Source organism: Pipistrellus kuhlii, unplaced genomic scaffold, assembly GCF_014108245.1.
Source record: "Pipistrellus kuhlii isolate mPipKuh1 unplaced genomic scaffold, mPipKuh1.p scaffold_m20_p_1, whole genome shotgun sequence".
Taxonomy (NCBI): domain Eukaryota; kingdom Metazoa; phylum Chordata; class Mammalia; order Chiroptera; family Vespertilionidae; genus Pipistrellus; species Pipistrellus kuhlii.
The window spans coordinates 10548453-10571949 of record NW_023425404.1 but is presented as its reverse complement, the minus strand read 5'-3'; the positions used below and the strand labels follow the sequence as shown (position 1 = coordinate 10571949).

General features: G+C 50.7%; 1 protein-coding gene across 2 annotated transcripts in view; it reads left to right on the top strand.

Annotated features, from left to right (window-relative positions):
* The window catches only part of ESRRB (estrogen related receptor beta), a 163089-nt gene that overhangs the window by 44522 nt on the left and 95070 nt on the right, over window positions 1-23497 (top strand). The window contains exon 1 of one of the 2 annotated variants that reach the window (XM_036430647.2): window positions 14600-14916. The exons of the other annotated variant lie outside the window; for it this stretch is intronic. Coding sequence (XP_036286540.1) covers window positions 14867-14916 — 50 coding nt within the window. The 5' untranslated portion in view covers window positions 14600-14866. Of the gene's footprint in view, window positions 1-14599; window positions 14917-23497 lie in introns of those variants that run through there. 2 annotated transcript variants of the gene reach the window in all.

The window sequence follows — 23497 nt, the reverse complement described above, 5'->3', positions numbered from 1 at the left end:
GGTGTGTAGAAGAAAGGACTTCTAAGGAGGAATAAGTCTCAGAGGCTGCAAAGAATGCAGTTCTTTGAATCCCTGCTGAAGGACGCAGATCTATGATGTGTTAGGTTGGCATAAGGTTTCATGTTTGATTACAGCAAGGACTTGAGAGCATCTCTAATGGGTGGTCCTGATGGTGGCCTTGACTCTGATGTTGAATGAGAGTCTACAGCTCCCCATGATGGACCAGGCATTGAACACTTGGGCTGTGAGTTTGAGGAGCTCATGGTGAGGTGGGCAGAGGGTGTGGACTCTGAGGAACTGTGCTCCAATTACAGCTGAGAAAATGCTGTTCCATATCCTCAGGGTGGAAATGAGGTGAGGCAGAGAGAGGAGCATGTGAATAGGGCTGTCACCGTGAATAAAGTCAGCCACTGACTAAATGCCTCAGTTGCTCTCTCCTCTGGGGAGCTGAGTGTAATACAGATGATGGATATGCTATAGAGAAGAAAATCACCGTGAGAGGCAGGCTAGAGTTGAGGTCAGGACCTCCATTTAGGGAAGGAGGGAGCAGAACTAGTGTCTGTTGACCACCTACTGTGTGCCAGGCACTATGCAAAGTGCTTTTATACACACTGTCCTGCAACAAAACATTTTAAAAATTGAGAAAACACGGACAGGGCGGTTACATATATCTCTGTGTCATAGCTAATGAAGGGCAGAGTGAGGATTTGAACTGAAGTCTGCCAGACTCCTAAGCCCACGCCTGTCAGCTGCTTCCCCCCAGACACAACAGGAAACATTTACCTGGAGACACGCTCTCATCAGCACACAGGGTGTTGCTTATCACTCAGAAAGCAGTAGATGTATCTTCATTCACCCCTTATTCTCCACTCAAGAAAGCAATCCCATGCAAGTAGATGAAAGTGACATTATTAAGTACTAAATGAGGAAGGGTATTGTGCTTGCACATGCTGGTGCTTTACCAATATTAACATTCCTGGTAACTGACTTCATACCTGATTTGAAATCTACCTGCACAGCGTGATGCTGTTTGAGTGCCACCATGCTACACTATCCCTGATAATGACTTTGGTCCTTGCTCATAAGGATGCTGTAAGGCCAGCCACCTAAATGAGGTTGGCCTCATTCTGAATGGCAAAGGACAGTGATACAAAAAGCATGATGAGCCGGGACCGGTTTGGCTCAATGGATAGAGCGTTGGCCTGCGGACTGAAAGGTCCCAGGTTTGATTCCGGTCAAGGGCATGTACCTTGGTTGCGGGCACATCCCCAGTAGGGGGTGTGCAAGAGGCAGCTGGTTGATGTTTCTCTCTCATCGACGTTTCTAACTCTCTGTCCCTCTCAATTCCTCTCTGTGTAAAATCAATAAAAAATATATATTAAAAAAAAAAAAAAAGCATGATGTTAGGGCAGGTTACTAACCTTTTAACTGTGGCCTCCTCTAGCATGGCCCTGGGCCTCCAAAGGGATGCCGTTCTAGGTATGGATCCGATTTATAGTAGTGATGCTTGTTATTTTATATTTATTGGTTGATTGAGTCAACACTATTTAGAGAACATTGATTTTAGAGATACCATGTTGATTTTCAAAGTGTGCTCCCAGGGGACCTAGGGTTCTATAGAGGTGGCTTGAGGTCTCCCTGAGGGTGGGAGGGAAGGACTGAGAGTGAGACCCACTTGTCTAAACCAGGACAGCTATTTTTTTGCTGTTTTATATACCAGAGTTCTAGGTACAGTTCTATCTGAAGACTCTTTAAAAAATTAGAAGTCATTGCTTTAAAATTGTGCTTTTGCAGTCCCATAGGTAAAAATCATTGTGGGAGAGTGTGTCTCCTGTGGACCACCTTGTTGGCTGTCACTGACGAGTGTTAAGGAACTAAGTCTCTGTAGAGACCCATCTTCTAGCCCCATGGTAGGCAAACTGCAGCTCACGAGCCACATGTGGCTCTTTGGCCCCTTGAGTGTGGCTCTTGCACAAAATACCACAGCCTGGGTGAGTCTATTTTGAAGAAGCGGCGTTAGAAGAAGTTTAAGTTTAAAAAATTTGGCTCTCAAAAGAAATTTCAATCGTTGTACTGTTGATATCTGGCTCTGTTGACTAATGAGTTTGCCGACCACTGTTCTAGCCCATCCTCCGATAGTGAAGCTGGAAGTGGATCTCCTTAGTTGAATGGGTAGGTAAGTTAGGACTCAAAGGACAAAGGGAAATGTGCATTGGTTGATGTTGGAAGAAATGGGGGAGGGGAGAAAAACACGTGTTTGGTCTTGTGGTGGCCTTTCAAACTAGAAGGAGAAAGACTGTGAGGTAATGGGCCTCCTTATTTTATTAAGGAATTCACTCTACCTCCAGAGGGGACCTCCTCATTTCCTGGGTGTTTACAGAAACCATTCATGAACACCCAGCTGTCTCAGAATTTCTACCCGTTTGAACCTGCTCCAACCAAGCAAATTGGCCCAAATTGAGGAAATTTTGCTTGGCAGTAGATCATCTTCCTTTTCATCGCCTCCTCCTCCTCCTTCTTCCGGTTGCCCTTCACTTTCTCCAAGTCACAGAAAATTAAAATTTGCCCCTTGGCACCATTCCATGAAGTCAGTCAGTTTCTTCCCCAACGTTACACTCCTTTTTCTCATTCTCTCCCTTTCGTGCTGAGAGCACACCTCACTCTGACGTTAAAGAACGCCTTTATTCGGAATGAACATGTCTTGCCAAATGCATGTACAATGGGGATAGGCCTGGTTCTTGCTGACTTCCCAGGGCCTAGGTTTCTAAAGTCCTCTTATAAATTGGTTGCTTGTACCTGAGCTTTTGTTTTCCCAGCTCCCTATGATGCTAAATAAGGTTCCACACTAGCCCACAAGAGCCTCTTCCTTAGTCATAAGACGGAGTGCGGTGTGGACTCCATTAACGTGACCTAATGGAATGGACAGGCTTTGGGAGCAAGCTAGAAGTGGGGTTAAGTTTCAGGTTGTCTTCTGGTCTTGGGCCACTTACCCTCACTGCTTCGATTTTCTCCTCAGTAGATACAGTGAGGTGATCATAGCCACCTCAGATGGAGGCTGGGCTTGATTTTCCTGTGCCAGGGCTATCCACCCCTCTCCACCCTCGTCACTGAGTCTGAAGAGTCATGCTAGAGTTAGTGTTCTCCAATGAAGAGTGCAAAAATGAAAACAGAGAATTAACCATGTCATGAATAAGAAATAGAGTTTCTGTCTTTATTGATGCATTTGGTAAAGGGCAGAATTATTCAATTAAAGGGAGACAGGATAAAGATCTGAGGGGATTTTTGGACACTTTGAGGCGTAGACTGGTTACTACTGATCTGTCTGGAGATGAGTTCCTTAAATATATCTTAGGGGGTGCCCGCTGGTGTGGCTCAGAAATTGAACTTTGACCCATGAACCAGGAGGTCACGATTCGATTTCTGGTCAGGGTTGCGGGCTCCAACCCCAGTAGGGGGCCTGCAGGAGGCAGCCAATTGATGATTCTCTCTCATCATTAATGTTTTTCTCTCTTTCTCTCCCTGTTTCTGAAATCAATAAGAAGATATTTTTAAATATATATCTTAGGGGAATAGGGACATTCCTGATTTTGAGGACCACTAGCCCAAGATAAAAAAGATTTAAAAAAAAACGTGGGAAAGATGGGAAAATGGGAAAAAGGAAGATGGGAAAAGAGGAAAGATGGGAAAACCTTAAGTAACACCTGGGACTTCCCTCCTCTGTACAACAAAATTATACTTAGTAATAATCGTGCCATAATTAATAATGTTCATAATTAATAATGAAAATAATTAAAATTATTTTCCTGATTTGTTGATTAACTTAAAAAACATAAACAATTCAAAATGAAGAGTAAATGTCTATGCTAAAATATATTCAAGTTCAATAAAATTTGTCATGTGTGAACTAATATTTGAACTTATAATATCATATCTCATAGTTCTGCCCTGAGCCACAGTTTTAAAGTTTAAATGCAAACAGAAACACCAAGGGTCACATACAAGAGCATGACTGGAGCACTTCGGTTCTTCCTCTGTCTCAAGAGTCACTGTGCCCTCACTGTTGTTTTCTTCTTATTGTTTAAAAATAAGTTTTCATTGATTTTTTTTTTTTTTTTTTTTTTTTTTTTTTTTTTTTAGAGAGAGAGAAAGGAAGAGGGAGAGATAGAAATCTCAATGAGAGAGAAACATGAACACCCATTTGCTGCCTCCTGCATGCTCCCTGCTGGAGATCGAGCTCACAACCTGGACACATGAAACCATGACCTCCTGATTCATGGGTTGACAGCCAACCACTGGGCTACCCTGTGGGTTGCTGACCCACAGCCGTTCCCACCTCTGCTCTAACAGAAGTGGATCTGTTTGCCATTGAACTTTGGTGCACTCAGGAACAGGAGCCTCACCCCCAGCTTTGGGGAGTAAACATATTTTAAACCAATCACGGTGATCCATTTCTCTTCGACAGTGGTTGGTTTGGTGTGAGTATGTGGCTGGAAGCTGGCCAAGAAGATGTGAGGATACGCCTGCGGGGATGGGGAGGGGGAAATTCTGGGGAAGAACTTCCTCTCGACTAAAATCAAATCAAAACAAACAAACGATAAACAAACTAGAGTCTTAAAGAGCAACATTCCCCCCAACAAAAATGCACATCTGCATACACCCCCTTCCTGGATTTGGGTGCAGCTGGGGGAGGCAGTGGTGCCTAGGCCAGGAGAGCCATTCTTCAATCACGGGGGACGAGCTGGAGGTGACAGCCAGTGTGCCAAGGACGGTAGACCAGAAAGCTGAAACTACTTGCCGCTTAGATGTCTGCCATGTGAGGCCACAAGCTTCTACTCCTGAAGCCGTAAGCCCAAAGGCAGCTTAGAGGTATTGCTGGGTGGGTTTGGGTGCAGGGGAAAAACAGGGAAAAGGGAGCGTACAGTACAGGTGGCCCATGAACAACCTTTCACAGTCAGAAATCCACTAACTTCTGGCTCCCCAAAACGTTACTATTAATAGCCTACTGTTGACAGGAAGCCTTACCAATAACATAGTGGAATACCATGAATTTTGTATGTTACATGTATTACATACTATACTGTCACAATAAAGTAAGCTGGAGAAAAGAAAATGTTATTAAGAAAAATCATAAGGAAGAGAAAATGCATTCACAGTATTTATTGAGGGAAAAATCTAGGTATAAGTGAACCTGTGTAGTTTAAACCCTTGTTGTTCAAGAGTCCGTTGTATGCGCTTGGCCTTCTGGGTATGTTGGGTGAAGGAAAAAGGAGAGTGGAGAAGGGATACTGGTGAGATGGTCCCATCAGCCGGCTTCAGATGACGCCACTGAGCTGAACTTCTTGATGGTGGAATCACAGTGTCCGAGTGGACGGGTGAGTGGGTGGGTAGGGTGAGGTCCCCGTGGGCCTTTGTAAAACAGTGAGTCTGTAACTCAAGCAGTGACCACCCAGCGTAATCCATCAATCACTGTCCTGGTTATGCTTGCCTCCCCTAACCAAGGGAGAGGTGGTAAATAATAACAGTCTCAAGTGGGAGCAAGTCAGTGGACCTTCGTTGTTTTTTCATTCAGCCTGTATGTTAGCCCTGGTCCCCTAGAACAGAGAGCCTGAGGCAGGCATGGAAAATGCCGACACTTCATTTGGGAGGTGCAAGGCCAGGGAATCGAGGGTGAGAAAAGCGGGGATTGAGGTGAGAACAGATGCCAAGCAGTCTGACATGATACGCTGTGGTGCTGGCCACCACTTCCCATGCAGCCCCAAAGACACTTGCAGGTGGCTTTGACATGTGTGTCTTTTCTAGGTTTCTTAAAAAAAAAAAAAAAATCACCACAAAACAGTACACAAAGGGCAGAAAAGGAGGAATTTGGGGAGCTACTGTCCTTCACGTCTGGGGTACATCATCTGGCCCCTCGGTAAGCCAGACCCATGCACAGGAAGGAGAGGTGAGACTTGGCCTGAATGGGGTGCTGAACAAGAGACAGAAAAAGGAGGCAGTCACAGGAACTTGAGACGACACCTACTGTGTGCAGGGGCAACCCATCCCACCTTGCTCACTGTTGTCCCTCTCCTGGTGGGGCTCACACACCTTCAGGAGGCCATGGGCACCGTCTCCACCTCTCTTCAAGACCTTTCCTCCTCACCCTTCCGGTCTGCTTTCAAAGCAAGCTCCTCAGGGCTGAGCATAAAATCCCATCTGTGCCTTTTGTAAGGGAGAGTAAAGAGGAATTATTGCTGCTCCTTGCTCGGCTGGGTTTTGTAGAATTACCCCAAAGCAGTGTTTATCATGCCATTGAGCTGGAGGCCCATGCTTAATGTGCTATCTGCTCTGACCCCAGATGTCTCTCTGCATCGCTGCTCTCCCACCGGCTCTGCCACCGTCCGCTCCTTCTAGGGTCATTGCTGACAAGTGTATTACCGGTGTTTATCCATATTAAATCTTGTATCGCTGACTGCCTTCCACCCATTTTTTCTAAGCACTCTTGGGTTCTGTGGTTTCCCTTCCTGACTTGTCTCGTCCTTCTAGGGAAGGCAACCCCTTCTAAGTCAAGAGGCTTCCTAAAGCCCCATGCTCCCAGTTGTTTGTGAGGAATAAAGATGTGAGGGATGGCCCTGCGACAGAGCCCAAGACTGCATCTGGAATTGGTACTGACCGCTCCCGATCACGCTGTCCCGAGCAGGGGGCAGCTCACCAGCGGGGCTGTTTTCGCTGTGATATACATCGTGAAGGTCGCGCTTGTCCAACAGTGTGCTCCTGGAGGAACACCGTAAGAAGGTACCACCTTGATCATGTTTATGCAGGGACAGTTTACAAACCACATTTGATTGTTCCTAAAACCTAAACATTTTTTTTTCTTCTCCATTAAACATTTTTTAAAATATATTTTCTTGATTTTTTACAGAGAGGAAGGGAAAGGGATAGAGAGTTAGAAACATCAATGAGAATCATCGATCAGCTGCCTCTTGCACACCCCCCACCGGGAATGTGCCCACAACCAATGCACATGCCCTTGACTGGAGTTGAACCTGGGACCCTTCAGTCCATAGCAGATGCTCTATCCACTGAGCCAAACGGGTTTTGGCTCCATTAAACATTTTATTAGAGTGAAACAAACACCAAAAAAAAAGCATTTTATTCTGAAAAAGAATGAAATAAAAAGGTATACCTTCATCGAGCCATTAGGAAATGAAGGCGCTTCTGAATGTTCCCAGTTTTGAATCTCATGTCATTGAAGCCAGGGAGACAGGCCCGGCCAAAATGTCCCTTTGTTCCCACTCAATAGCAACACCTTACATGTGTGTGGCCCCTTCAAATTCATTTTCCAAACGTTTCATGTATTTGGAGGTTTCTCTGAGATAATTATCCTTGAGAACAGGAATGTATATGGAGGATAATCTGTGAGTTCGCAAAGCAAACCGTTACTTCTGTGGCCAGTGCTGATCATGAGATATTCACAGTTGTTTTCCCATCGAAGAGAGGCTTTCCTTTTACCTTCAATTCTAAATGATAGCTTTTCTGGGTAAAGTATTTTTGGCTGTAGGTTCTTGCTATTCATCACCTTGAATATTTCTTGCCGTTCCCGTCTGGCCTGCATGGTTTCTGTTGAGAAATCAGCTGATAATTGTATGGATGTTCCTGCTTTTCTCTTGCTTCTTTTAATATTCTCTTTGTCTTTTGCTCTTGGAATTTTAATTATGATGTGTCTTGGTGTGTTCCTCTTTGGATTCCTTTTGTTTGGGATTCTGTGTGCTTCCTGGACTTGTAAGTCTATTTCTTTCACCAGGTGGGGGAAGTTTTCTGTCACTATTTCTTTCAGTATGTTTTTGATATCTTGCTCTCTCTCATCTTCTGGGACCCCCATAATTCTGATGTTGGTTCGCTTGAACTCTGTTGTCCCAGAGTTTTCTTACACTATCTTCAACTTTCTGGATTCTCTTATCTTCTTACTTCTGTGGAGGAGTGTCCTCTGGCTCTTTGTGTTCCAAATCTTTTACTTGATTCTTGCAATCTTCCATTCTGATTTTAGGACTCTGTATAATATTTTTTTATTTCAGACAATGTATTCTTTATTTCTAGTTGATCCCTTTTCATATCCTCATAGGTCTCATTTATTTTATCGGCCTTTTCTAGGAACCTCTTGAAAAACCTTATAAGTGTGGTTTTGAACTCTATATCCAGTCACTTCTTGTCCTCCATTTCTTTTGTTTGTGATCTGTTTCCTTGTCTCGGCATTTTCACAGCTTCCCTGAGTTGGTAGGATGGCTTTGTGTGCTAAGGTGTCCTATATGGTTCAGTGGGTCAGCCTCCCAGTTACCTGAGGTGGACAGTCTTGGTGTAGCCCTTTGTGGGCTGTGTGTGCAGTCTTGTTGTTAAGCCTTGCTTGTTGTTGGTATCACTGGGAAGTGTTGATCTCCAAGCCAATTGGCTATGAGGATCAGAAGTGTCTCAGCTAGGAGGATTTCTGTATTCCACTTGGATGGGGTGGAGTCTCGGGGTGGCACAGCCAAGTTTGGTGAATCCCAAAAATTGGTTGCAGGCTTGCGCACCTCTTTGGTATAGGCGCAGACAAGCTTTAGATTCCTGTCTGCCCCTCCCTAGGAGAGTCCTATTCGAGGCGAACGAGAAAGCTAGTCACTGGAAGGGCTTCTGTGCTCTGCTTGGATGGGGCGGAGTCTCCGGGTGGTGCAGACCAGCTTTAGTCAGCCCCTCCCTACGAGGGTCTGGTTTCTGAGTCCTGCAGTAATGGCTGCTGGCTTCACACACCACCGAGAGATCTCTGCCCACTGCCTGACGGTTTGGCCTCTCCCTGTCTGGGGCCGTCTATCAAAGCAATGGGGTGCTTCTGTTTTCCTCCAGCACAAGAAAGCCAGCCACGTCCTCTCCGAGCGCAGGAAGTAAGCCAGCAGTGGACTCGGCCCACCCTCTCCGCGCTTCGCAAGCAAGCCAGCAGCAAAGTCTGGCAGCCACCTTTTCACGCGCACAGTTCTCCGCACCTTCACAGTTCCTGAGGTTCAGCGTGCCTTCTCTCTCCTTCCCAGATGTTAGAGCCTCCTCTCAGCCAGCTGTCCAGCGCTTAAGGGTGATGCTTCCCCCGTTTTCCAGTTCTAAATTCAAATTTGTTGTGGTAGGCTGCATTCAGGTGTTTACCCTATGCCGCCATCTTGGTTTCTCAAAAGCTATCATGTCTTAATGAGCTTCTATCCTCCTGGTGATTGTTTACCCTATGCTGCCATCTTGGTTTCTTGAAAGCTATCATGTCTTAATGAGCTTCTATCCTCCTGGTGATTGGGAGGGAGAAAGGTCCTTGTTTCTACTGAGAGACATGTGTCACATGCCTGACCCCCACCTGCCTGGTTGGCAGTTGCCCCCTTGCTCACTGCCCTAGGGAAGGGGTCTTTTTGGCAAACAGAGAACTCAGATATCCTATTCAGCCATGTTGATGAGAATAGGATTTTGAGACTCAAAAAAAGTCATAATGGATCTTTGAAATGCCTGGAATGCATTCCAAGACTCCTGGTAGGGCTTTCAGATAATGAAAGGGATGACATGACGGTGATGGTGGGAGGGACCCAAGCATTTCTCCACTCAAGAAGCTGTCCCCTTAGTATGTTGTCTTTGGTGTCATGGTGGTGGTGCTAACAGGACATGAGCCTTCTTGCCCCAATAATGGCCCATTACAGTGCCAGGAAAAGCCATCATGCTTCCGCAGCATTTATCTGTCAGCAGGAGACTATTATGGGAGCACAAACTCACATTGTATTAGTGTTATCAGTTAATTATGATCCTTGGGATGCGTGCCAGCCAATGGGCCGCCGGTCTGCTGACCACCACTGGGGGATATAACTCCACACACCACCCCCCATTCAAATAGGGGAGACAAGAGTGAATGGGACCACAGATGTGTGGGGCCAGCGACATTCGCCCTAGCATGGAGCCCATGGCGCCCTAGCCCGAGGGACACTGTGGCCGGGGATGCGCCGGGTAGGCTTGCTGTCCAGGCCGGGCCCTCCTTACTCCTCACGGACTGTCGATGGACCCGCCTCGGCCAGCGCTGATCCCGGGGTGGAGGAGAAACCAGCTCGGAGTGTGATTCAGACAGTGGGTTCCACGGAGGCTCCTCTCCGGCCCTGGCTGGTGGTAAGAAGTGGCTGGGCACCTCGGGTGTTTCACAAGGCACAATTCTCACCAGGAAACGTGGGTTCTGGGAATATGGGTGAGGCTGAGGGTCAGGGATGGCATCACAAGTCAATTAGCATCCACATTTTCTGGGCTTAGGGAAAATGCGGTGGCGGAGTCTTCAAAACTTCCCCGTGGCTCCTGTCTTTGAGTGGGGAAGCCATCAAGTCCTCTGCCTTCCTGGGGCCCAGGATGAGTCCAACAGCTCCTACTAAGTTGCCTGGCTTGAAAAGTGAGGAGAGGGTGGGGAACCTGCCTCTTTTCTCTCTCTCTCTCTCTCTCTCTCTCTCTCTCTCTCTCCATATATATATATATATATATATATATATATATATATATATATTTGACTTTTTACAGAGAGGAAAGAGAGAGGGATAGAGAGTTAGAAACATTGATGAGAGAGAATCATCAATCAGCTGCCTCTTGCACACCCCCTACTAGGGATGTGCCCACAACCAAGGTACATGCCCTTGACCAGAATCGAACCTGAGACCTTTCAGTCCTCAGGCCGATGCTCTATCCACTGAGCCAAACCAGTTTCAGCCTGCCTCTTCTTATTGGGTTGTGAGTATCATATAAGGAGGGGATACAAGAACCCAGGATAACCTGCTTGCTGCTGTCTTATGTGCAGAAATGACTGATGTCAGCAAGGCTGCCTCAGGTGAGGGAAGATGCATACCAAAACCAGACTCTGAGAGCGGTGGGGTTTTTACCACCTGTGGCCAGAAGTGCTGTGCTGAGGTCCGGTGACCCTGGAGATCCAGGTGCAGGCAATAGGACAGCACATTCTAAGGACTTAGCCAGACTGGGATGGGAAAGTGGGGTGGGTAACGTGAACCTGTGTCCCACAGCCCGCTGCTCAGTTGGAGATTTTTGTACCTGGAGACACACGGGTTTGGGGAACAGAGAGGGCAGGACTGTGTCTGGGGGTGTTTTCCTGGGCTTCTGCCTCCAGGCACCGCCTCCCAGGAAACCACCCCGGGGAGGGTGTGGGCATAGAAGCTGGGGTGTGTGCTGCTCAGTTTGGCTTCAGATTCCCTAGGAAAGAGGTTGAACTTGGGGGAGGAGAGAGGAGAGAAAGTGAAGAGACTTAAGGACGGAGATTCAGGAGCTGGATACGTGGAAGTCCACCGACGGCATGCTTTGTTAGTTACTCGCTGGGTGACCTTGGGTAGGTCACTTCACCTTGCAGTGAAATTCACCAACTCCCTTAATTATAAATTCTGATGGCTGTTCTAAATGATCCCTGAGCCTTCTTACCTGTAAGGTTCTGTGAATGCAATACATATCTATGTAAGGGGGTTTGTCATGAAAACAAAATGAGCTGTGGCCCCTTACCCGCTCTGCAGTTACTGTGTCTAATACCGTTTGCCCCATTTCCTTTTGGCCAGTGTGCCCGGTGGGGGATGCCAGTATTGGGACATAGGGCAGTGAAGGGGTGGCTGGCCTAGAGCTTTTTGTGAGAGGTGGATTACACACAGCCCCTGCTCTGGGTGAGCCGTGGAGGTGTGAAGTGATGATTGATTGATTGGATGAATTTCTGGTTTGAAGAAATCCAAGAGCCCTGCCTGTCCCGTTTACCCCCTGTGCCATCTTGGTTTTCTGGAGAACAGATGACTTTGGCAAGGTCACAGGGATCCAGGAGTCCTCTGAATTCACCGCCCTCCCCGCCCCCCCCCCCCGCCCCTCCCTGCCCCCCCCCCCCCCCCCCCCGCCCTACCCCTGCCTCTCCAGCTCCGTGGAAAGGACCCTGGCTCTGGGGAGAAATCCTGTCCCCTGTGAGCTGGCTGCAGACAGAGTGGGCTGGCCCCATGAACACTGTAACCTGGCCATGGTGGCCTGGGCCTGCCAGGCTGACTCGGATTCACAGGGTGTCCCTGCCGACGGGCCCTCATCTCTCCTGTAGCAAGGTCTGCAGGCTCACGCTTGCCAGGGAGGCAAAGGAGAGAAAACTCTGCCCCCAGGCTGAGGCGGCTGGATGGGCACAGTGGAGGGGGGCAGTCTGAGAAGGATGGGTCTCAAGGACCTCCTTCTATGGAGGACAACCAGCGAATGCCCAGAGGCGAGGCCAGACAGCCAGTGCTTGTGTGCAGGCGTGAGGTTAGCTTCCCAACCAGCACAGACCTCCTTCTGCCCCTCGTTTGCCACCAGAGGCTTTGCAACCACGGCTCTGGGCTGTGAAGTTTTCTTTTCACGCTCCATCGAGTGTTCTGCCGCCATTTAAACACAGTGCACCCACACCAAGCACAGTCAGCTGATCCCGTGCAACCTGCCAGGGCTTCACCCCATTCTGGGGCAGCAGGCCCTGGCACCCCACCCCAGGCGGCTACAGTTTACAAATTCATTCACAAAATCTTTATCAAGCAACTTCTAAGTGCCATGAGATTCCCCAGTGAACCAAAACAGACAGGGTCCTTGCCTTCACCGAGCTTACAATCTAGTTATGTGTGTGAGTCTGTGTGTGTGTGTGTGTGTGTGTATGTATATATATATATATATATATATATATATATATATATATACACATATATAATTGCAAACTGGTAAATTACCTCAAGCAAAGTGACTAGCTGAAGGTCTGGTGTGGTCTGGGAAGGTGGGGTGTTCTAGGTGGCAGACTCAGGGACTGGGGGGAGCATGGCCTGGGCCGAGGAGGGGTGCCAAGGACGCGCAGGAGCCTGTCCTGCCGGGCCTTCCTCATAGGCCATGGGAAGAACCGGGGTCTCTTTCTGAATTGTGACATGGGCGCATCGGACGTGCATTTACAAAGCACTCCCTGGCCGCTGCGTGCTTGGAGAGGGGACTTCCGGAGCCAGACAGGATGCAGAGAAACAGGCACTGAGGTCTTGGCAAGATAGGGTGGCTGGGTAGCCACTCAAGGAGAGTGTCTCTGCACCCTTTCCTTCTCTAATGTCACCAGGTCCTTCTGCGGTGAAAAAAAAAAAAAAAAAAAAAGCCCTGGGGCTGCTGGGGATCTGCTGACAGAGCAGACATCTTCATCCATCTCTCTGTGAGATACCTGCCCAAGCCCCTGCGCGGAGAATCCCGCGCTCCTCCACTTCAGCGCTTATGAAAGATCTCAGCTGCGTCCCAGCCTGCGCGCTTTCATTTATCCCAGTCAAGAATCATCTGCAGCCTTTGCTGCCCAGTCCCCTGCCCCTCCCAGCGGCAGGCCCCTCCTGGGGTTTCTCACAGCCCTCCTGCTTTTATTCCTGATGTGCTTGAGCACTGCCTGGAGTTACACTCCATTTAGAGGTTATTTTGATGATAAAATTATGTCTCCTTTCACCTCCCCCCCCCCCCCCCCTGCTCATTGTCTTCTGTAGAATCTAGGAGAACAAGGTGGTGGTCTCTCCTGAGGGCTTTTCTTCCCCTTTTAAATAATTCTATGCCTACCTCCCCTCCCCACACTCATTTGAATCATCAAATTGATTATTATCCCTGTGGCTGGCACCTCTCAGATGACAAGCCCCAGAAGAAGAATTGGGGCATGGCTTACAGCTTGCTTTTGGTTCCGTGGCAACATTCGGGCTCAGGGAGGGAGCAGCAGACAGGAATGCAGGTGTGTTCCTGGCTGGGGATTCAGGTGTGTGTGTTGAAGTGCCTACTTGTGTGCCTCGAAGTGGATGTGGCAGGGAGATTGGTTGTGTTAACCAGTGTTGTATTTTTCGAAGCGGACTGGGATTTATTTGCCTGTGTCTGTGTCCTGGGTACATTTCCAAGAGTTGCCAATGAAGAGAGCGTCATTTTATATGTCTAGACTCTAGAGAGCATTTTATAAGCGCACACTCTGGGTATGGGGCCATGTGAAAGCGGTTCAGAACCAACTGGCCCAGATGAGGGGCACTGGGCAGGGAATTGTTTCTCTTCTGCTCTCTCTCTCTCTCTCTCTCTCTCTCTCTCTCTCTGCCTCACCTGCTGGCCTGACCCTTTGCACTTCTGCACACCAAACACAAGGTTTGAGGCTGCAAATGTCTAGGGCGCTGGCTCTTCTCCTTGGTGTATGAGTGTAGAAATGTGACTCGTTTTCAATCTGGGAAACAGACCCATTCCCAAAAGGTTGAGAGGTGAGTTTGCTAGACCTGCCAGTTACAACAGATAGGACGGAGGTAGGGCATATAGGCAGCAAATCTTTCAACACCCCCCCCCCCCCCCCCAGTCCCACGAGCCAATTGGACAAAAACTGTTTTTTCTTTAACGGTGCGAGGGCAGGCTTTGTGGCTCCACTGCCCGGTCCCCCTGCTCCTCAGGAGGTGGGGACCTCGCTGGAGCGCCTAATTCCATTGATGTCTCTCTGGCTCTCCCCCCCTCCCCCCACCCCGGCTTGATTCTGTCACTTTAAGTCCAGCCCCTGAGAGGTAGCCAATAGGAGCCAAACCATACATCAGTCTCCCAGCCTTAAAGCTACAGTAGGGTGAGTGGGCTCCAAGTCTCCCGTGCCCGCCCGCGCCTCCTCCGCGGCGCCGCGTCCCCTCTGCCCGCCCGGAGCAGCGTGTGCGGGAGCCGGTGCGCCGAGCTGGGCGCGCACCGCTCCCGCTTCCCCTCGCCCGCCGCTGCGCTTCCCCCGCCCTGCCTCCTCCCGCGCACCGTGCCCGCCAGCCGGACTCGCACCTCGCCAGTGCCCTTCACTCGCTCTTCCGCGCGATTTCCCCGCCGTCCTTCTCTACCAACTGGGATTGCTAAGCCGGGCCTGATGGACGTGTCAGAACTCTGCATCCCGGACCCCCTCGGCTACCACAACCAGTAAGTAGGTGCCCGGCTCCTCCGTGGGTCGGTCGGTCGGTCGGTCTGTCTGTCCTTCCGCCGGCGGGGCAGTCTCTGTCCTGGGTGTCGCAGTTCTGGAAGCGACCGGGACCCCGAGTGCACTTGGGGGAGTGTCGGATGGGGGGAAGCCGCACACTTCCTGGGGTTTCCTTCTCGGCGGGGTGGCCTGCTTCTAACTTTTCCCGCATCCCCTTTGCGAACTCTTGACTTTCAGAGCCGCGGTTTCTCATCCGCTCTCCCTTCCTCTCCTGGAGAGAAAAGATTTGAGTTGCTGTGGGATGGGGAGGAGCAAGCCCAGAACAGGTGCGGGGAAGTCGCGAAGCTGTCTGGTCCTGTGTGAGAAAGCCTCCCTTTGAACATGTATTTCCATCCTGGGGGGTCAGCAACGGTGGGCAAGGAGGCGAAATCGTAGGTGGTGCGCGGGTTTGGAAGCAGCGGGCGGGCAGCGTGGGGAGCCCCGAGGGCGCGCCCGCAGCGCGGTCCCCGGGGCTCAGGCTCCCCGGGGTGCAGCCGGGACGCACTGCGCCCCGCACACCCTGCGAGGGAAGCCCGCACCGGCCGGGATCGGGACGCGGCTCGGCGCTGCGGCACCGGCACCCGCAAAGTTGGTTCCTGGCTTTGGAGGAGGCTGTGCCCTGCGGAACAGACAGGCGAGGTTTCCGAGCCCCAGGGCGGCTTTGCACTCACCTGGAGGGAACCCGAGGTGGTCCGAGCGGCGTGGGTGTAGGTGGCGGCTGGGTGCTACGAAACGGGACTCCCAGGACCCGCGGGGCCCCGGGCTGGGGCAGCCCTCCGCGCAGGAGCGCACGCAGAGTGGAAAGTGGAGAGTGAATCCCCCTGAAAGGCGGAGGGCTGACCCGAGCATCCAACCCTGGGCTCCCTCCGCGGAGTCAGGCTCTGGCCACCGGCAGTTTCCTGCCCAGGGCCACCTGTCCGGGTCCCTGTCCGGTCCCTGTCCCGGTGTCTGCCCCGGTCTCCCCTCCAGCGCTCAGCGTCCCTCCGCTTCCGGGCAGGTGGCCAGGCACCTGGGTGCGGGAGCCCGCACGGGGGTCCCTCGGAATGCTTAGAAAAACAATGATGAAATGAAAACTCTAGGTTCTCTCGGACCTGCTCAACTTCGTGCTTTTGTTCCTCTTTCCCCACCCCCACCCGCACCCCCTAAAGCTAAACTACCAGAGTCTCTGCTTGTTCCGCCGTTCTTTCATTTTTGTACCCCTCTCCCAAGACACAGTGCACCCCTAAAATAAATACTCTGGATTGTGAATGTGGGATTCAGGGGAGCATTCAGCCGCCCCTTCGCTGCACCTCCATCCCGGGTGGACCAAGCCAAGGCAACTTCCCAGCAGCGTCTCCCGTCAACGACCAACAGGACAGCTCCAGCTTCTGAGCTGACCTTTTCGGTTCTAGTTTTAGGAGTTCCTTGGGTGAGGGTCCTTTGGGTGCCGCTGGGATTTAGACAAGATTGTAAATTCAGAAGGTGGTGCGTGGGTCGGGAGAGGAAGGGAACCCTTCATTATAATGGATTCAGGTTTCCCTCTGCTGGAAAAGTGGCTCTTCATTCTATGGATGGGTTACACAGAGGATCCCAGCTTGTATGGCGGGTGGGGAAGGGGGTGGGGTGGTGCCATGAGAGGCTCCCTCCTCAAAGCTAGTGGGAGCCTGGAAAGAAACCTCCTAGGGTGGGTAGGTGAGGCTGAGAACAATGTTGGATGCCTGCGGGGCATTTTCTCACATAGCACTTACCAAGTGCGACAAATATTTGATATTTAAATTATTTAGGCTCCCTCTCTCCAGAGGTGACTTCTTTAGGTGAGCTGGAGATATCTGTGTAGGTGTCCCTGGCTCAAGTCTTAGACAAAAATATAAAAATTCGAATGGGGGAAATACATCCTTTGACAGTGATCAGAAAGCAAGGAGAGGGGAGATGGAGGCGTTAGCAGCCAGGTAATTCATCGAGGTGACAGCAACCCCGGCTTGAGGTTGAGGAGAAATCTGGGCAAAGAGGGAAGGTCAAGGAAGCAGCTGCAGGGAGTGACGGAGCCGAGGTCCCGGGTGTCTGGGAGGTTTGATGTGGGAGTCATTGATGGAGGGAGCCTGACTGTGGTTTGGATTCCCTGCCCTTCCTGGTTTCTTTGCAAAGAATCAGCTTCTCAATCGTGGGGCACAGGAAAACCCATAAATATACCCGCTGTTGCCCCTGAGGAACAAAGCAGTGCCTGGCACATTGGTGAGCTGGCCCCATGCACAGAGGTGAGCCTCCTGGTGAGGTTTAAGTCTGCTGAAGTTCAGGTGCAAAGTCTCCAAGGTCCAGGCTGGGAGGGCAGAGGCTGGGGTAGGGGAGGCAGCTTTCTGACCTCAACACCACCCCCCCTCCCCGTGCTTCATGAGAAGTAGCTTTAGAGCCTTGGTACCATTTTGCGGTTGGCTGGAAGGACAGTAGGGCGAATCCTACATTCATTTCAGTGCTGATGTTTCTCCGGGACCATACACAGGAGTGGGTGCATGTGCTCCGTACACAGGTTTCTAACCATGTGGTTTAGTCAACATTCCAGGACTTGAGAAAACCCAGGGACACAGGGGCCACGCCACGCTCAGCCCTCCTCACCTGCTGACATTGAGAGCATTTTTCAAGGCTTTAGTGTTATTCTCACTTTCCCAGGTGAGAAATTCTCTCCCCCCCCCCACATACACACATACATGTGCACGTGCGCACACACACACACACACACACACACACCACACATACATACCTTCATACCTTTCTATCCTTCATTTTCATTTTCCTGTAGCCAGTCCTGTAGGTGACTCCATTACCATTTCTAATCAATATTTTATGTACATATATAATCAGCTGGAGTGGGAGTGAGCGTGCTGGCCTGCGTGTGCCTGTGTATAAATGTACCGGTGAGCCACCCGGCTGGAGACCCTCAGCATGAAAACCGGGGTGTGGAGCGGGAGGGGGGGGGGGGGGGGGGGGCTGGCTGCCAGTGACCACTTTCCTGCTATTAAAGAAACAAAGAACAAATTGTCCTGAAGGTAAAATATGTGGCTTCACACGTAGGAAAAATGCCACATGGTAATTCAGAATCAGTGACCCAGAGAAAAACAAAGGGGGAAATTAATTTTTAATGGTACATTTAAAAATAAATCACAGCGAGGACATTAGCCTGGGTTTTCCAAGGGAGGGGGTCTAAGAACTAAGCCTGTGAGCCGGCCACCCTTCTGGAAAGGCAGGCTGCCGGGGAGAGGATGGGTGACAGGGGGCTGGACCTGCTCAGGCCCACGGGCGATGAACTGGGAGGAAACGGGAGGTCAATGAGGAAGGCCCAGTCCTGGGAAGGCCCTTTCCAGCTCAGTGAGAGCCTGACATCAACTGGAAATTTCCTCCCGGGGTTTATTATTGCCCCAGTCCCCTTCCTTTTTAGAAACAAATCCTCTATTTTACCAGTAACGGGGATATATGAAAAGATGTTTCATATATATATATTTATAGAAGCAACCTGTCCCACAATTAAGTATCTCATTTAGTCCAAGAGAGAGGGACAGAGGGGACTGTTCTAGGGAAGTGGCTGTGATAGAGAATTCATGTCACAACCCCGCAGTCTCAGCCTCAAAGTACCCCCGGCCCTAGCTCAGGGGGTCCTTGTATCTTTGTCTGGATTCATGTTCCTCGTAATTGTTTTTTTTTTTTTTAAATATATTTTTATTGATTTCAGAGAGGAAGGGAGAGGGGAGAGATAGAAACATCCATGATAAGAGAGAATCCCTTATCGGCTGCCTGCGTCACGCCCCACACTGGGGATGGAGCCTGCAACCTGGGCTTGTGCCTTGATCGGGAATTGAACCGTGACCTCCTGGTTCAAAGGTCGATGGCTGGACCACTGAGCCACGCCGGCTGGCCCCGAATGGTTTTTAAAGATAATATAAACTCAGTGAAGAGGTTTGACTCCTTCCTCAGCCCTTTGCAAAACACCTTGTTTCTTTGGAGCGCTTGGAACTGGAGGGGTCTGTGCAAATTTGCAGACCAAAGGAGAGAGACATTGAGAATGCATGTGCACTGGGGGTGGCGATGGCATTGGAGTGTGAATGGGCAGGACGCAAAAGGAGGGAGAATTTTCTAGTAGAAGACAAAGGGACGAGAAACAGATGCTTTTGATGGTTCTCCAGTGCCCTTCCCTGGACCTTGTCTTCCCAGATGCGCTAGGACTTCCTCAACACGATTCCAATTGTGGTTCTAATGTAAGGGGGAGGGATAGCACATATTCAGACCATAAGCTATTCCTTCAAAGTGAACTCTGACCCACACCCTGAACACCCCATGCTGATGCCTTCCCACACCTGTGGGCCCTCCCGGGGCTCTTTCTGCCTCTCCGGAGAGTGAGGCCCCACGTGCTGGCCCAGCCTGACCAGGAGGCCTGCCCAGAATCAGCCAGAACTCCCTCCGGCTCCGCTGGGAGCCTCTGTCTTAGAGTCTGGTGACTCTTGACCGAATGTTTCCATAGGGACCCTTTGGGCTCAACCTCTGATGTCCTCCACAGGCACTTAGAGGGCACGTGAGCCCAGGAAGGGGTTTCAAGTGGAGGGTCCACTCACCATGCCAGGAACTTGGGGATGGGCTGGAACCAGACAAGTCTGAGTCCACATCCTGCCTGTCTGCCCTTGAGGCCTTTTGCTGATTTCTATGGATAAATCAAAGACCATAAACGCTGGTGACCCCTGACTGGGCTTTGTCTCTGGTGAGCTTCCCTCTCTCAGCCCCAGCAGTCCCGGACCTCCAGGAGCATGCATGTGGTCATTCTTCGGAGATGGGGCCCAGAGGCTCCCTCTGGTCCCTGTGTCCACTGGCGTGGCGGGTGTGGCCTGGTCCCTGGGCAGGGAGGTGGCGGTAGTTATAATTGCAAATGTAATTAGCAGACCGGCTCTGGGGGTCGGGGATGCTCAACTTCTCTGCACATCACGGTGACCCTGCGATGGCAGGCCGGGCGGATTAACTCTCCCCGGGCCAGCCCGCCTCCTGCCTCCGGGGCGGCCGCTGACCTTTCACTGGTCACGGCAGAGCTGACCTGGTAACGAGTGGCGGGGCCAGCCCAGTCCTCAGAGGGGGTGTCGGGGCAGTGTCTGGGAGACGTGCGTTATTTCTTCCCTAGGCCACTGGACAAGTAACCCTTGCCTCCTGTAACAGGGTGACCCAGTGTGGCAGGCTGCTCCGGGCATTCCCTCCCTCTCCCCCCAGCACTCTGGGCCCATGCTGGTCTGTAGCCCTCAGGGCCTTCTGGGAGAAAGGCAGGCTCTAGAGGGGACACATCTTAACTTCCGGTGAGCACTCCTACGGCTCCGCAGACAGGGGGAAGGGCCTGTCTGCCGGCTCCTCGGTTCTGCAGAGCTGGACAACCTGGGGGTCTCACTCAGGGAGGGGCTCGACCAGAGGAGAGCAGTGGCTCCATTTGTCCCTGGGAGCAGAGAGCCCCCCTACCAGCCACCTGGACAAGTGGGGAGCCACGGAGCCACGTGGTCTCCCTATCCTGTGAGTGCGCTCATACCTGCCTATCTGCAGCATCTTTCTGTGCCGGTCAGAATAGAAAGGACCCTACAGCCCCTTTATCTGTCAGCAGTGGCTTAAGGGAGTGTCAAGCCCTTTCTTATTGCTGTGAGCGGCCCTGTTGGAGGGGATTTCTCTGAACCCCCAGACATGAAAAGCTGCATCTATTCCTGGGAGAATTCCTTCCTGAAGGGCGTGTGTGTGTGTGTGTGTGTGTGTGTGTGTGTGTGTGTGTGTGAGAGAGAGAGAGAGAGAGAGAGAGAGAGAGAGAGAGAGTGTTACAGACTGTTTCCCTTCAGGATGAGAGGAAGAGGGGCCAGGGGCTCTGCTATTTAAACGCAGCCCCTGCTGCCTGCGATGTCCGGGCCTGGGCTGAGATTGGGCAGTGGCCACATTCCAGTGGCAGCTGTGGAGCCTGGGGTTTTTCCACGGTGCGAGAGGGAGCACGGAGAGAGCGGAGGACAGGCTGTCCCTGCAGCTGACTTCGGTCTTTCTTAACGGCCTCTCCACTGTGCTGGCCTGGGCAGGGCTGGGCAGAGCCTGGAGGGCAGGAGGGGGCAGCCCTGCCCATACAGGAGCCTGTGGGCCGTTCTGGGCCAGGTTCCCAGCTTCCCCTTCTCTCCCTGGATGTAGCTATTGATTACCTATAGCTGAAAGGGTCCAATGTTTTCTTAAATCGAGGACAGTCAGTTAACCTGCCCATGGAACTTTCAGTATGGAATTGAACAAGGTAGAAAAACAACCTATTGGTGGAACAGCTTAAATTCAAATGTGTATGAACTCGGATCAAAATAAACCCCAAACAAAAGTTTTCCCGGGGATTAGAGATATAATTTCCCCCCATCTTCTTAACCTATACACATTTTAGTCCCAGAGAAGTATATTCTCCCTCTCTCTCTCTCTCTCTCTCTCTCTCTCTCTCTCTCTCTCTCTCTCTCGACTTTAAAATATTCTAATCAGTACTGTAGTTCTGCATCTCTGGGATTGAATCTTTTCTAGGAATGGTTTTCTGGACAAAGTTCTTTTATTTCTCAATGTCATTTCATCCAGAGGTCAATAGGCAGTCAAACGAACTCCAACAAGGTTTTGTTTTTATCTTCTGGTTTTAAATGCGGTCGATTTTCATTTAAAATGATATCAGGGTCCTCTCCCGCCAATCACGGCAGCAGCCAGCCTCTCTGGGACGCCAGTGTTTGGGAAAAAGACTGTCCGGATGCAAAGTGCCAGTGAGAGGCGAGCCTTCACCTCGGAAACGAGGCGTTTCCAACCCCCAGCCCAGGTGTTATTTTAATTCTGTGCTCTTTTTAAGAAATTGCTTGAATTCACTTGAATTTATAAGTTAAGTTTGTGTTTTATTTTCCTTGTTAATTTTTTAGGATTTTATTACATTGATGGTTTTGGTGTGTTTTTTTTTTACCTGGTATGTGTGTATTTTATTTTTTTTAAGATACCTGGAAAATGTTTTTTGAGCATCCCTGGCCTATTCGTGTTTTCTTGGTTTCTGAAGGGCAAAGAACAAGGAAATACAGTCGTAAGGAGATGCTACGGGAACTGTGTGAAGGTGGGGGTGTGAGGGGTGATGTTTTAGATGAGATTTCTCTGGTGCCTTACAACTTAACACTTTCCTTTGTCCTTACTTATTTCCCCCTGCATTTGTATTCCAAATTGCTCTGTTTGCCCTTGTCCTTTCCTCCCTCTTTGATTTTCTGTTTTGGAGAAAGGAAGACAGGGTGTGTAGGTCTGTGTGTGTGTGTGCGGGGGGGGGGGGGGGGGGAGATGTCTACCTGAGTGTGTGCGTGTGTATGTGCCTGTATGAGTTGCATGGGTGTGTTTGAGCTGTTCTGAGGGACCGAGCAGGATTAGTGGGGTGAAGTCCCAAAGCAGGGTGCCCTCGGTGGCCAGCCTGTCCTGACGCAGCCTTCAGTGTCTGATGCACACGGTCAGGGGTCGGCTCACGTGCCTGGGTGGGACCAGGGAGGAAAAGCCTTCTGGTTACAGGCAGATGCCAGGTTTGCTGTGCCTGTCACCTGAGAACGACGGTGTGGGCGAGGATGTCCGGAAGTACGAAACTTTATTCAAAAGCAGTATTTAAGTCTCTCCTCTCGTCTCACTTCCTGGCACTCGGAGCTCCTATTTGGGACCTTGGCCACACGGAGGGAACGAGCTGGCGCATCCTTTTGTTGTTGTTTTTTTGTTTTGTTTTGTTTTTGCACCGGTCGGCAGGACACATCCCCTTCGGAAGGCGCAGCACCCCTCCAGCACACATGCAGAGCGCGGTACTCATCCTCTCCTGATAGCCTCCATCCTTGTCGTTTGTCTCCAGGGTGTGTTGACATTGTCTACCTAGGCAATCAAGCTTAACACGCTTTGGCAGAAAGCACGCCGCTTTTCCAGAAATAATAGCAATAACGCGACGGTTGCAATAATTAGGATAACGGTAATAACAGCTTGCAGCTTTTTCCTTCCCCAAAAGCACAAAGTAATTCCCCTAACCAGTTTCTCATGGTAACCGACTGAGGGTTGCTGTGGCTTCCCCCCTGGAACATAAATGTTTTCCTGCAAACATAGCCATGCATGTCTGAATCCATCCAGGAGCGAACACTGCCTGGTCTCTGAAATGATGGACACACGGACAGTCAGCCCCGAGTGCCCCCCGCCCCCCGCCCCCGCTCCACCCCGAGAAATGCTGGATGTGTTGCCTTTGGATTAAGAGGGGAGAAATGTGTCTTGTAGAAGGATACTGCGTCAGGTCTGACCACTGCCACAAGCAGCTGAGGCCCATTCTCTGCCTCTGGATCTCCCCGAGTCCTGGGTTCCTCTGGCTGCGATCTCAGGAGCAGTTTGCAGACCAAAGGCACACAGAGGACGGAATAGGGCGGGAAGGGGGGATGGGAAGGGGGGCTATGACTGGCGCATGTGAGCAGCTGGGAAAAGAACTGTGTGAAGCAAGAGGCAAAGTCACCTCACCACTCTTGATTGCCTTCCTGGCCATCCCGCTTCTCTGAGGCTGCTGTTCCCTGC